Source organism: Protopterus annectens, chromosome 5.part0, assembly GCF_019279795.1.
Source record: "Protopterus annectens isolate FY-2018-M chromosome 5.part0, PAN1.0, whole genome shotgun sequence".
In the NCBI taxonomy this organism is placed as follows: domain Eukaryota; kingdom Metazoa; phylum Chordata; order Ceratodontiformes; family Protopteridae; genus Protopterus; species Protopterus annectens.
Genome location: NC_056735.1, coordinates 230,346,033 through 230,358,781, shown reverse-complemented (window position 1 = coordinate 230,358,781; position 12,749 = coordinate 230,346,033). Strand labels below are relative to the sequence as shown.

The 12,749-nt window shown below is 40.9% G+C and overlaps 1 protein-coding gene across 1 annotated transcript in view; it reads left to right on the top strand.

The window, feature by feature from the left end:
* RAB6A (RAB6A, member RAS oncogene family) overlaps positions 1–4,320 on the top strand; it is a gene marked incomplete in the record, with an annotated part of 497,596 nt that extends 493,276 nt beyond the window's left edge. The window contains 1 exon segment of the mRNA XM_044072212.1: positions 2,489–4,320. Coding sequence (XP_043928147.1) covers positions 2,489–2,553 — 65 coding nt within the window.
* Between the last annotated feature and the right edge of the window lie 8,429 nt (positions 4,321–12,749).

The window sequence follows — 12,749 nt, the reverse complement described above, 5'->3', positions numbered from 1 at the left end:
ACAACACCACAGTTATGTGGTATATAAACGGGGGAATACATTCCTACCCACTCTGCAGACTAGCCATGGGTCTGTGAAACACAGCCTTGAACAACCATTTGCACCTACAGGCTCAGTTCCTGCCAGGCAAACTAAATTCATTGGCAGATTACTTGAGCAGAAATCTCATGGACCAACACGAATGGAATATGGAACCCAAAATATTCAAACCTTTGGGGAACAGATAGGAGACGCAAGAGGTGGACTTGTTTGCTTCCCCTCAGAACTATCAATTGAACAAATACTGCACCAGTACTCCCCACAGCCAAGCTTGGAAGGTGGATGCCATGTCCTTTTCCTGGAAAAGCCTCTGTTTATGACTTTCCCCCTCTGTCTCCCCTCTTGAAGGTTCTACTAAAGATCAAACAGGACAAGCCAAGGACAATCCTGATTACACCAGACTGGCCAAGCCAGCACTGGTATCTGCTTTTGCACAGTCTGACAGTGCTACAAACATGGCAGCTGCCTCAACCCCTTCAGGGGGGGCAAATTCTGCTCCCTCAGCTTCAGACCCTGGACCTTGCAGCCTAGCTAATCCCCTGAACTTACCTGTAGCAATCCTCAGTAAGCAGGTGCTGGATGTCATTCTTGAGGCAAAGAGGCCTAGTACTAGAAAATCCTATTCAGAAAAGTGGAAAAGATACTGTTCCTGGAGCCAGTCTCAAGGGATTGCCACAACTGTGCCCAGCTTACCTCGTATACTAGATTGCTTAACAGAAATGCTCCATAAGGGTCTGTCCTTCTCTTCAATTAAGTTTCATGCCTCTGCCACCTCAGCTTATTATAATACTGAGCCACCCCTCTTCTCTCATCCTCTGGTAAAACAGTTCCTTAGAGGGGCCAAAAATTTAAGACCCCCCCCCCCCCTGGAGAGCTCCCACTCCAGCCTGGGACCTTAACTTTGTATTGGAAAAACTTACACTCCCCCCCCCCCCTTTGAACCGGCTGCTACAGTAAAGTTGAAATTCCTCTCATGAAAACAGCTTTACTTCTAGCCATCACTTCAGCAAGAATGTCTGAACTGCAGGCCCTTATGGCAGTGGAACCCTTCATTATCTTCCATGCGGACAGGGTTTCCCTCAGGACTAACCCATCTTTTATGCCCAAGGTGGTGTCTAGTGTGGCTTTAAACCAGTCCATGCATTTGCCTACTAATCCTGAAAATAAAGGGGAAAGGATACTGCATCTCTAGACGTGCACTGATGGCTTAGATTCTATTTGGACAGAACTAAGCTTCTCAGAAAATCTGACCAGCTGCTAGTCAGCTTTGCTGCAGGGGCAGAGGGGAAGGCCATTTCAAAGCAAACCATATCTAAATGTATAGCACACTGCATCAATTTCTGCTACAAGCACCATGAAAAACCTACCCCCCAGGGGGTAAGAACACATTCCACTAGGGCTACATCTACCTCTACTGCATTTCTCAGAGGAGTCCCTACCAGGGACATCCTGGAAGCTGCAGCCTGGAGCTTGGTACACACTTTCACCAAGCATTACCACTTGCCTATCTTTTCTAAATCCAGAGCTGAATTTGCCACAGCAGTCTTACAGGGCCTGATTGCCAGGCCTAATGCTTCTTAATCGACCTCCACCCTTTCTTAGCTTTGGGAATCAACCCAAACGTGAAGACTGCAACAGTGAAACACGAAGAACCTAGGACAGTTGTATACACTTGCCATAAATGTAGATGTTCGAGTGTATTCACTGTTGCAGTCCTGGTTACCCTCCCTCCAGCCCCCTGATTGTCTTTGCTTGCAACTATCCTTTTTGGTTTGGCATATCTTATACTGTGTATTTGCTTTTTGCTGGGGGTGTTTCACACCATGTAATTGCTTCATATTTTGGAGGCACCTGACATCTAGGGCAAGAAAAACTGATGTAATGGCATAAGCTGTATGTTTTATACCCCCTGACGTTATGAAGAAGCGACAGCATCAGACACAGAAATCCAAGACTCTGGTATTAGATAAACCCAAATGTGATGACTGCAACAGAGAATACACTCAAACATCTACATTTATGGTAAGTGTACACTAAGTACCCTATTTGGGGGATCTCTTATCTCTAGTTATATTTAGTTGGCTAATATTCAAATAGGCCAATTATTTTTGTGTGAGAATCATCCCTCACAAAGGCTTCCATTCTCCTTGTTTCATTTTCTGTCAGTGATCACAGACCATTGCTACTGCACTGTACTGGGAGTGTTGCGTGATGTTTTCGTACATACACACACACAATACTACACTGTACCAAGCAGAGTTGCACATCAGTGCAGTAATGTGATTGTACACTTTGTCACTGTGTATTTTGATTTGGAATGGGGGGAGGCAACTTATACAATGCTGTGTATGTGTGTATTTGCATCAACAAGTTGGGAAACTTAAAAAAAAAATGGTCTAAGCACTTGTTTCTAATAAGTTCTGATTTTTCCTTAACTCATTTTCTTCAGTGATAGATATAAATTTGGATAAACCTAAAGAACAACCAGTAAATGAAGGAGGTTGCTCCTGTTAATATCACAACAGTGTTTATATTTTATTTTTTTTTCTTCAGGGAAAAAGTCACTGCTTTCTCTTATTCCATTGACTGCAGTGTGAATATTGGCTCAATGCTTTCCCCTTCTACAAAAAAGAAAAAAAAAATTGCAGTTCATCATGCTGGCTGTCTCGTGGAGATGATTTGTTCGCTTCACAAGCCCAAATAACAGAATGTCAGTGTCTTCGTTAATTAAGAGGGATGAAATGCCAACATTTTTCCGATGTATATTGATTTAAATATAAGAAAAGGAACTTTATTTTTTCTGTGTCTTCTGTAAAATTTGCAGTTCAAAAATTTTGAAACTCTTTAATTTATTTCACATCAAAGAGCAGTGCATGCAGAAATTATTCTGTAAACCTAATTGGCCCTGTCCTGCTGGGATTTGGTAAGTGTACATAGTTGACTGAAATTTATAATCAAATGCATATAATCCAATATATGTTATTTGGGGTGGGGCATGCATTGATAAGTTGGGTGCTATTTCTCTCTACATACCGAACTGTGGTGAATTGCCAAGTATTTTTCACTGCAGTATGTATTAAGACCACCTAATATTTTTTCTGTTGGCTGAGTGAGCCTAAACTCATTTTGAGTTGGTCTGCTTGATATTCATCATGGTTTAAAGTATCAGCTGTAATAATTAAATTTAAAACCACAAACTTAAAATATGCAGAACAACAAGATCGGACGTATTCTGTTGTCTTGTTTTGCAGTTTTCAGGAAGTGAGAGGGTACAGTTCATTTGAATGAAAATATGCAGAACAACAAGATCGGACGTATTCTGGTGGTGTCTTGTTTTGCAGTTTTCAGGAAGTGAGAGGGTACAGTTCATTTGAATGTGGAGTGCCCCCATAAAGCTGTCAGCAACTAAACATGAAAATTATCTGGATCCTGTTTCTACAGCAAAGACTTTGGAGCAGAATTTCTAAACCAGTCACCTTAGCATTGTTGGATTCCATTACCTCTGCCAAGCTCTGGCAGGAGGCTGCCTAGTTGCAACTCAGAAGGATAACATTATAGAACTGATATGTTATGACAAAAGTGATTTGTGCAATGGTCATAAAGCTATTTTTCCAGTAGATGTACATTGTACAAGTGTTTTTTTAACCTATGCACAAATGGAAGGGAAAGCAAAATGCAGACTTTTGTAAAGTTATGGTAAAGTTATGCAGAATTTATGCCTTTATTTTTAGTAATTTTTATTATGTTAGGTCTTCCTTGTTAAAGTTTTGTTTGGTGTGCATAGCTTGGTTCATACAGCTAAATGTTTTAACCTACACGTAATTGTATGTTGTCCTTCCCTGCCGTAATATTTATTTCTGTGTTGGTGCATTTTAACTCTTGTATATTTACCTAAAGCATTGTTTTAAATGTCCAAAAACTAATTATTGAGCACTGAACACTATAATATAATTACATAATATAATTCATAGAAGGCCAGTGTTTGCTCAAAATAGACCTGCAAAGTAGCATGTGTGATGTCTTGGTTTGCAAGAATATATTGATTTCATTTTGCAGGCATGATGTTTTGCTTTTCTTTTTGAGAATGGTGAAATGCCTGCTTGAGAAACTTAAGGAATAGTTTTCTTTCCATACATGTTCCTTGCAAGTCTTTTATATTTTGGCCACTGTGTTGGAATTTCAGTTAATTCTTGCTGATCTTAATTGCCTTACTTTTATGTTCTGCATGTTTTAGTTTTCAGTCATCTTAAATTTTATGTTGCATTAAAGTGTGTGGGAAGATGTGCAGTGTTTCTTTTAGTCACTAAAGGTTAGAATGTTAAACTTGTAGCCTGCATGTCAAGAAGGGGTAGATGCGTGCACTTTTTGAATGTGGAAGTGTACCCTTACAGAAAAGATTTTAACTTGTGATTTTCCTTTTTTGATGTACAGGTGTGTGTCTCGCTGACTGGCATTTAGCTAAGGAGTAAGACATGAGCTGTTAATGAGGTGGTTCCTTTAATAAAGGTTACAGGGCTGAATTCCTTCCACCTCTTTTTGCCTACTGCGTGGATCTGAGCAAGTCACTTAACTGGACAGTGCTTCTGGTTTGCTCCTGCAAAAGGGGCTCTTGTGTCCGGTGGGCTTACCCAGTTAACATATGAATAAATCAGTAGTGGATACATTTTAACGCAGAAAACTGTATTGAATGCTGCAGGTTTTTCTAACCTACAACTCTGAAAAAATAGCCTCAGATAAGTACTAAAAAGTTTATCCTCTTGAACCTTCTGCCCAAAAAACATGCAACTAAAAAAACATTTAACATCTACTCTTCAACTTAGTCAGCAGAGTTGCACATTCAAATAACTTGTACATACACACAAAAAGAATAGGAGTTATGAAATTTAACTGCTGCATTTCCATTTCACTGTGCTCAGTTGTGCAGATATTTTTTACTTGTATCACAAGGCTACCATTGTTTTCCCTTCACTGATGTATTTCTCAGCCTGCATCAGTGGCATAGAGGAAAGCCTCAACTTTACTGGATAATAATTCTGGTGATCTAGGACCCCTGAATGAAATTAACCCCCTTAAACTAAAAATAACTGACAGAAACGGGATATACAAAGAACAGATTCACAAGATAAGGATGTGAAAAACAGTGAAATGGGTGGATTAGAAATTTTGGATATGAGTGATGTAGGTGGGAAATATTTTACATTCAAGTACCCAAAGGCAATTTGTGATTTATTGGAGTCAGTGATGAGAAGAATTAAAAAAAAAAAAAAAAAAAAAGCAAAGAAAAAAAATTACATATATATATATATATATATATATATATATATTTATTTATTTTCCGAGAGCATCAATAAAGGGTGGTTGCAATAGTTCTTACATGGAGCTAATGTAAGGGTGTACCTCTCAACTGCACAGATTTTCACAGAATGTCAAGATATTTGCCATATATTTTTTTCTGTTCCTCAAAATTTGAGGTTTTCTGGCAAATCACTGAGGATTTAAGTCACTAAATAATAGACATTTGAGTTTCAGACTATATATTCTTCAGAAAATCCAAGTGAGCAAAGTCTTCTTATTCTAGCAACTTTGAGTTTATAACAGCAGTATTTAAAATTTGTCTCTATTTGTGGGTCTTTATAACCCCCCCCCCCCCATTATTTCAGGCTTTGTCCAGATTTCTTGGACTAAGAAGTTGAGAGGTATGGGAGGGATTACCAGGAAAGGGGGTACATGAGTTGATTAAAAAAAAAGCCATATGCAGGTGTTAAGTTTGCACAAGAAATTTGGTGGAGATGGGGACGATGTTTTAAAAGAAGTTATTGAGCATTGCTTCACTTGCACCATTAAAGTTATCATTACAGATATTTTTCCTTGCAGTTGTATGCAGGGAAGTACTCAAATCAGTTGCAAGCACTATTAATATTGGGATTATAGACCCACAAAAAATCAGCTTTGTGTGAATACATAAGGCAGAGAGAGTATTTTGCTTTAGACAAATTGAGTCATCAGGCCAACAAAATGGGTCCATAAAAATGGAAAAGATTACTAAATACTTTTTAGAAGTTAAACATTTAAATAAGATGAGTAAACAAGGAGATGGGTTGGTTTGTGCAGTAATAAATGCAAAAAGTCTTGTAAAGAAAATTGATGAGTTTTGATTATTGTTGAAGGAAGATGTGAATGTGGTCACAATAACCAAAACCTTATTCAGTGAAACACGCGTACCCACTTGCATATCTGGGTACACGTCCTCCTATAATTAACAAAGGGGTACTAAAGGGGTGGAGTTTCAATATCTGTAAATGCAAAAATATGTTGCAGCAATAAAAAGTCTGAGATAAAATTAGTAATGCTCCAGAGTAAGTCTGAACCTTCAAATCGTTGGTTTATGTGGAAGTGGATTCACTTCATAACACTGAAAACTCAAAACACTGAAAATGAGAAAACTTCATAATATAGAAGACCAAAACACTGAATCTTCAAAACACAAACTTCAAAACACTGAAAACTCAAAATACATATACTGAATTTAAACAACAAATCATAGCACTTTCCACCAAGTGTAAGCAGGGGGGCAAACCCCCCACACCCCCTGCTACTTAAATATATCAACTCCAAGATTGCACTTAGTGTAGTGACACTTGGTGGAAAGTGCAATGATTTATTTGTTTAAAGTCCGTATATGTATGGTATGTGCTTTCAGTGTTTTGATTTTCCAAGATTTTGAAGTTTCAGTGTTTTGAGAAAATAAGTGGGAATAAGAATATGTGGTATGAAATGAGATTTAGGTTCATTACATTTATTCTCAAGTTTGTTACAGTCTTGAGAGATGTAATAAGGGTATGTAAATACTTTACAAATCAATAATTGGAGTGTACTATTGGATTATCATTTATTAAACATGAAGGTAATACAAGGAATAATTTTCTTCTAGTTTAGCTAGAGAATAAGAGAACTAAACTCGACTGACACTCCTGAAACTTGGCAGTGTAGGACTGAATCAAAATGCAATGGTGTCTTTGCCCTGTTCATGTGCAGGAAGATATTAATGAGCTTGCAGTTTGTTATAAATCTGTAAATTGTAGCAAATTTAATTTTATTAAGCTTGTAAATTTTAAGATCTCTATCTTGCAGCTCAGTGTCTGAGGTTCAGTCCTGACCTCCGATCACTGTGTACAGTTTTGCATGTTCTCCTTGTGTGTGCTTAGGTTTCTTCCTGCGAACTTTGTTTTCCTCCCAAAATCTGCGGGGTGATTGGCTGCATTAAGTTGTCGCTTTTAGTGAGTAAGTAGGTAAGTGAACTCACACTGTCCGTCTTTCTGCCGAATTTCCTTTAGGGTTAGAGGCCATAGCTGAAAGGGGTCTGAGAAGGATCTGTTCACATACACAGTTAACAAATAAATCCAGAATAAGCTCAGATAAAAGATGAGTTGTTGATGCTTCATGTATTTTTTCATGACGTGAGCAAATTGTCTACCATAGACACCATAACCTCATAACTTGTGGTGTCCTGTTAAACTAGACCATCTTCTTTTGCTCCCTCTTCAAAAGCAAAGAGATCTTCATAAACATAAATTAGGAAAGCAATTTTGTATTTTAAGAAATCCAGACGTGGGTTACATCAGAGCACTCTCCCTCTTCCTAGGTATATTAAAACGTCTGACTCTAAAACTACTGAAGAAGTGCTTGATAGTGACGAGTCCTGCTGTTTCTTCCCCATGCTCATCAGTAAGTTAGTAGTTAAGGAGACCATGCAGCATTCTGGGAAAGCTAAATAAAAAAACTATAGTCTCTACTAATTGTTGAAATATCCACAACTGTGAGACTTTTCCACATAATATTGAACTAAGTATTTCTTGCAATGCTGTCATTTTATCTCCAGCCAGAGTATCACATTGCCTTTCCCCCTGTGAACTTTGATTTCCTGGCAGCAACATTTAAGAAGATAGAGGTGACAGCATGTTGAAGATCCCGGATGTTCTTCGTGTTACACTGTTGCAGTCATCACACTTGGGTTGTCTGCCTGCAGGTAGCCCTTAGTTGGCCCGAATACCAGAGTCTTGGGATTTCTGCATCGCATGCTGTCACCTCTTCCATGACATCAGGTCATCAGGGGTATAAAACATGCAGCCGATGCCATTACATCCGTATTTCTTATCGTGGAGGAGCCCGAAGCAGAAGCAGTTTGCAAGTGCCAGTCGGCCTCTACCCAAAATTTTCGTTTTTCAAGTTTCAAACCTGAAGTCTTCTAAAGCTAAATACCTCTTTGGGGGATCCTTTTTTCTTGCTCTAATCAATGTCAGAAAAAGTTAACCATTGTCTTGCCTGTGGAAAGCAAATACCTAACAGATTTTCATTACTACTGTGTCACCTGTTTAGGCCCAGACCACAACATCCCTCGCTGCCGGTTTTGTGCCTTGTTTAACGCCTGAACCATTCATTGTGTGGCTATCTTTGTCACTAAATTCTTTCGCTCTTGTTGTCCGTATTCCAAAATGGCTTTGATAAGCCATCCGACTACCGATCATCTGAAAAAACATAGACAGAGACCGCATAGGTCCAAAACTGCCAATGCTTCTGTTAAGCTAGTCGCCAGTCCGCTGGTACTCAATGAGGCGCCTTTCCAGCCCCTGATGCCCGCTTCTACAGATTCACAGGCCTCTGCTAAGACCCATTAGGAGTCCTGTATGCCGCGAGACACCTCTTTATGGAACCTGCGGATGTCTCTACCTTGGATGGGTCTGGAGCCGCTGTGCAGGCACCGGCTTCTGTGGGTGTATTCCGACCTGCCGATGGTCGTATTAAACCGACAACTTCGTTTTTAGCTAAAACCACCAAGTTTCTCAGGCCCAGAGTTCGCACTACGCCTAGAAAACAGATGACCCAAGTGCATGCTCAAGCTCCAATGCAACAAAAACAAATGCTTAGAATGGCTGAAGACCTTATTACTCTAATTAGGGAAAGCCAGCCTTCCCCTGCTAAAAGACAAAGAATTTTATTTCCTTCTGATTCTACAAACTAGGAGTCTTATGACTCTCATCCTTCTGATTACCAGGACATATCCTTATCAACCTATGAGGATTCATATGCAGATGAATCTATTCCCTCTCCCTCCCCTCCAGAGGATTTTTCTTTTGGTGAAACCTTGCATACTTGGAGAGCATTTCCGCTGGGAATGCCAGGACTATCCTCCATCCAAAAAGAGACTCAGAGAATTTTTAAAGTTGCCTTAGCACAAGCCTCTAGCTATACCCCCCTGTCCAGGATATTGTAGATGTCTTCATGGAATCCTATCTTACTCCTGACACTTTACCACCGGCCCCTAGAAAACCTGACTGGTACTACAGAGTACCTGATTCTCTCAAATTTCTCTAAGAATCCTACTGCAGATCCAGAGACCATTTCCCAGGGACCTAAAGGTATTAAGGATACTACAGCCAAATACCCTACCATTTCATACAGGGATTCAAGAGATTTAGACAGGGGTAAGAAGGGCATATACGTCTGCAACTCTTGCCATCAGGCTTTGAATTGCCAGTTTCACATGTTGAAGTACCAGCAACATGTTATGGAACTAATTAAACAAAAAATGGTGTTACTTCCAGATTGTGCAGAAAATAAAGATTTACAAGAGTTAATGCCTTCTGCAAATCAAGTTAGTAAACATACTTTGCAGTGTGGTTTTGATGCCTCAGAAGCATCTTGCAGGGCTGCAGTCACTGGGTCTGTACTGAGAAGGCATGCTTGGCTGAAGTAACAAATCTTGCTAGATCATGTCAAAGCAAAATTACTAGATGCTCCTTTAAATCAGGACCGTTTGTTTGGCACCAAAGCAGAAGTTCTTAAAAAGAAAAAGCTAACTCTATGCAAACTGACAAAAGATTTATTACAGGTGCAGCCACCTGGATTCAGTAGGCATTGGCCTTCTAAAAACTGGTCTTTTCCAGGCCCTCCCAGGCCTTCAGTCCAAACCCAGGGGAAGCAGACCAAGACTACAGTCTCAGGGTATGCAGAGATCTAAACAATGAAGTTCTCCCACCTCAAAAACAGGAAGTGGTAAGCCACCCCCTTATGGAAAAAGTTCACAATAACTTTTCAATTATCCTTCCCAGCCATGCCCAATTACTTGCGCCCTTAGGAGGAAAGTTTGCCCTTCATGCAAAAAACTGGATGTCCATTACTTAGGACTGTTGCGTTCTAAACATTGTATCCCAGGGATACAGATTCTACTTCCATTCACTGCCAACCCCAAGTGGGTTGACAGACCTTCCTCCAAACCAGTGGGCAGAGGCTCAAAAGCAAGTACTTTCCCTTCTCAATAGCAGGGCTATTCAACCTGTTCCAATAGAACAAAGGGGACAGGGTTTCTACTCCAGACTGTTCCTGGTGCCCAGAAAAGAAGGCTCTTGGCACCCTATCCTGGATCTATCAATTCTCAGCCCCCTTCTGGTGGTCCCAAAATTCAAAATGCTTATACTGCAACAGCTTCTTCCTATGCTAGCCAAGGATGCCTGGTTAGTCACCCTAGACTTAAAATAAGCTTATCTGCACACCCCCATTAAGGGATTCTTACAGGAAATATCTAGTTTTCAGGGCAGGCTGTATGCACTATCAATTCTCTGCACTTCCCTTTGGCTTATCTACTGCATCCAGAATATTCACAAAGTTCCTGGCTCCAGCCATTGCATACTGCAGGCAGAGAAATATTCAAATTTACCCATACATGGATGATTGCCTGATTCAGGTGGACAGTCAGGAATTGCTGCTTCAGTACCTGGCATTTGTAAAAAGACTCCTAACTTCACTGGGGTACACCATCAACGAAAAGAAATCACAACTGGTGCCCAGTCAAAAAATTATATTCCTGGGAGCAAGCTTGAACACAACTTCCCAGATGGCAGTCCTCACTCCAGATAAGCAGGTCTATTTGACAAACTACTACAAACTAATGATCACCAAAACCCAGCTATCTGCAAGGAAAATACTGCAAGCCCTAAGATTCATGGCCTCATGCATTCCGCTAATTCCATATGCAAGACTGCATATGAGGAAACTTCAATGGTACTTAAAAAGTCTCTGGTGTCAACATTCTCAGGGCCTGGAAACAGTGATTCCTATCGGGTTCCTATTAGAAGACTGAAGACGCATTCTTTTGAATGCATCATGGTCAAACATATGATTGAAACGGCAAAATATCGAAGTGGCTTTTGAGCTAATTCTTTTCCAGGGAAAGAATTTGCTTGGCCGCTTTGTTACTTTGACGTTTTTGGCACTGTAGTGCGGTCTTGGAGTTGGTATATTTAAGTAGGGGGTTGTGGGGGTGAAGCCCCCCACTTAATTTAATGTTTAAAGTGTTTTGTTTTTTATTTTGTTGTTGGAACAGTGATTTTTTTTCCCCTCTGACAGTTTGATATTGTAAGCTTTCGCTTACATAGGGTCAATTAATCACCTTTGCGTTAAGCATTCGCTGACCTAATATAGACCCTTCCTATCATACTTTTTCCAAGGGTAGAGTTCCTTTGGTGGACAGAAGCATGCAACCACAGCAAGGGACTGCCTTTCACGCAACCCGTCGCCGCCCAAACTCTGAAAATAGATGCATTAGACTATGCATGGGGGGCTGACATTACAGGCAAATACATTCAAGGCAAATGGAGCCTAGGACAAATTCTCCTGCATATCAATCAAAAAGGGATGCTAGCTGTACAGAATACTCTGACAGCCTTCAAATACCTTATCCTTCCAGGACAGCTCCTGATAAAGACGGACAACACCACAGTTGTGGTACATAAACAAGCGGGGGGGGGGCCTCATTCTTAACCACTCTGCAGGGTTAGCCATGGCCTTGTGGAACACAGCCTTGAGCAACCAAATGCACCTACAAACTTAGTTCCAGGCAGGCAAACAAAATTCACTGGCAGATGACTTAAGCAGAAATCTACTGGACACACTAGTGGAAATTGGAGCCCAACTCATTCAAACTTCTAATCCAGAGGTGGACCTCTTGGCCTCCCCTGAGAACTACCAATTGAGCAAATTCTGCACCAGGAACCCTCACAGCAGGGCCTGGAAGGTGGATGCCCTATCCTTCACATGGGAAAACCTCTCCATTTATGCCCCCCCCTCTGCCCCTCCTCTCAAAAGTACTACTCAAGGTCAAACAGGACAGGCCAAGGGCAATCCTTATTGCCCCAGACTGGCCACACCAGCACTGGTACCCATGCCTATGCTGTTTGACAGCAGTGCCACCCTGGCACCTACATCAGACACCTTCCCTGCTGTCTCAGCAGGATGAAAAGATTTTGCATCCACAGTTGCAAACCCTAAACCTTGCAGCCTAGCTTATCCCCTGAATACACCACCAGCAACCCTCCGCAAACAGGTGCCGACCGTTCGTCCTTGATGCCAGAAGGCCTAGTACTAGGAAATCCTATGCTGAAAAGTGAAAAAGATATTTTCTTGGAATCAGTCTCGAGGAGCTGCTCCACAGAGGCCTATCCTTCTCCATTAAGATTCATGCCTCTGCCATCTCAGCTCATTATAATACTGAGCCATATCTCTCTTCTCACCCTCTCATCAAACAGTTCCTGAGAGGGGCTAACAATTTAAAGCCCCCCAGGAGAGCTCCCACCCCTGCCTGGGACCTTAACTTTGTACTGGAAACGCTCACGCTTCCCCCTTTTGAACCTGCTGCTTCAGCAAAGTTAAAATCC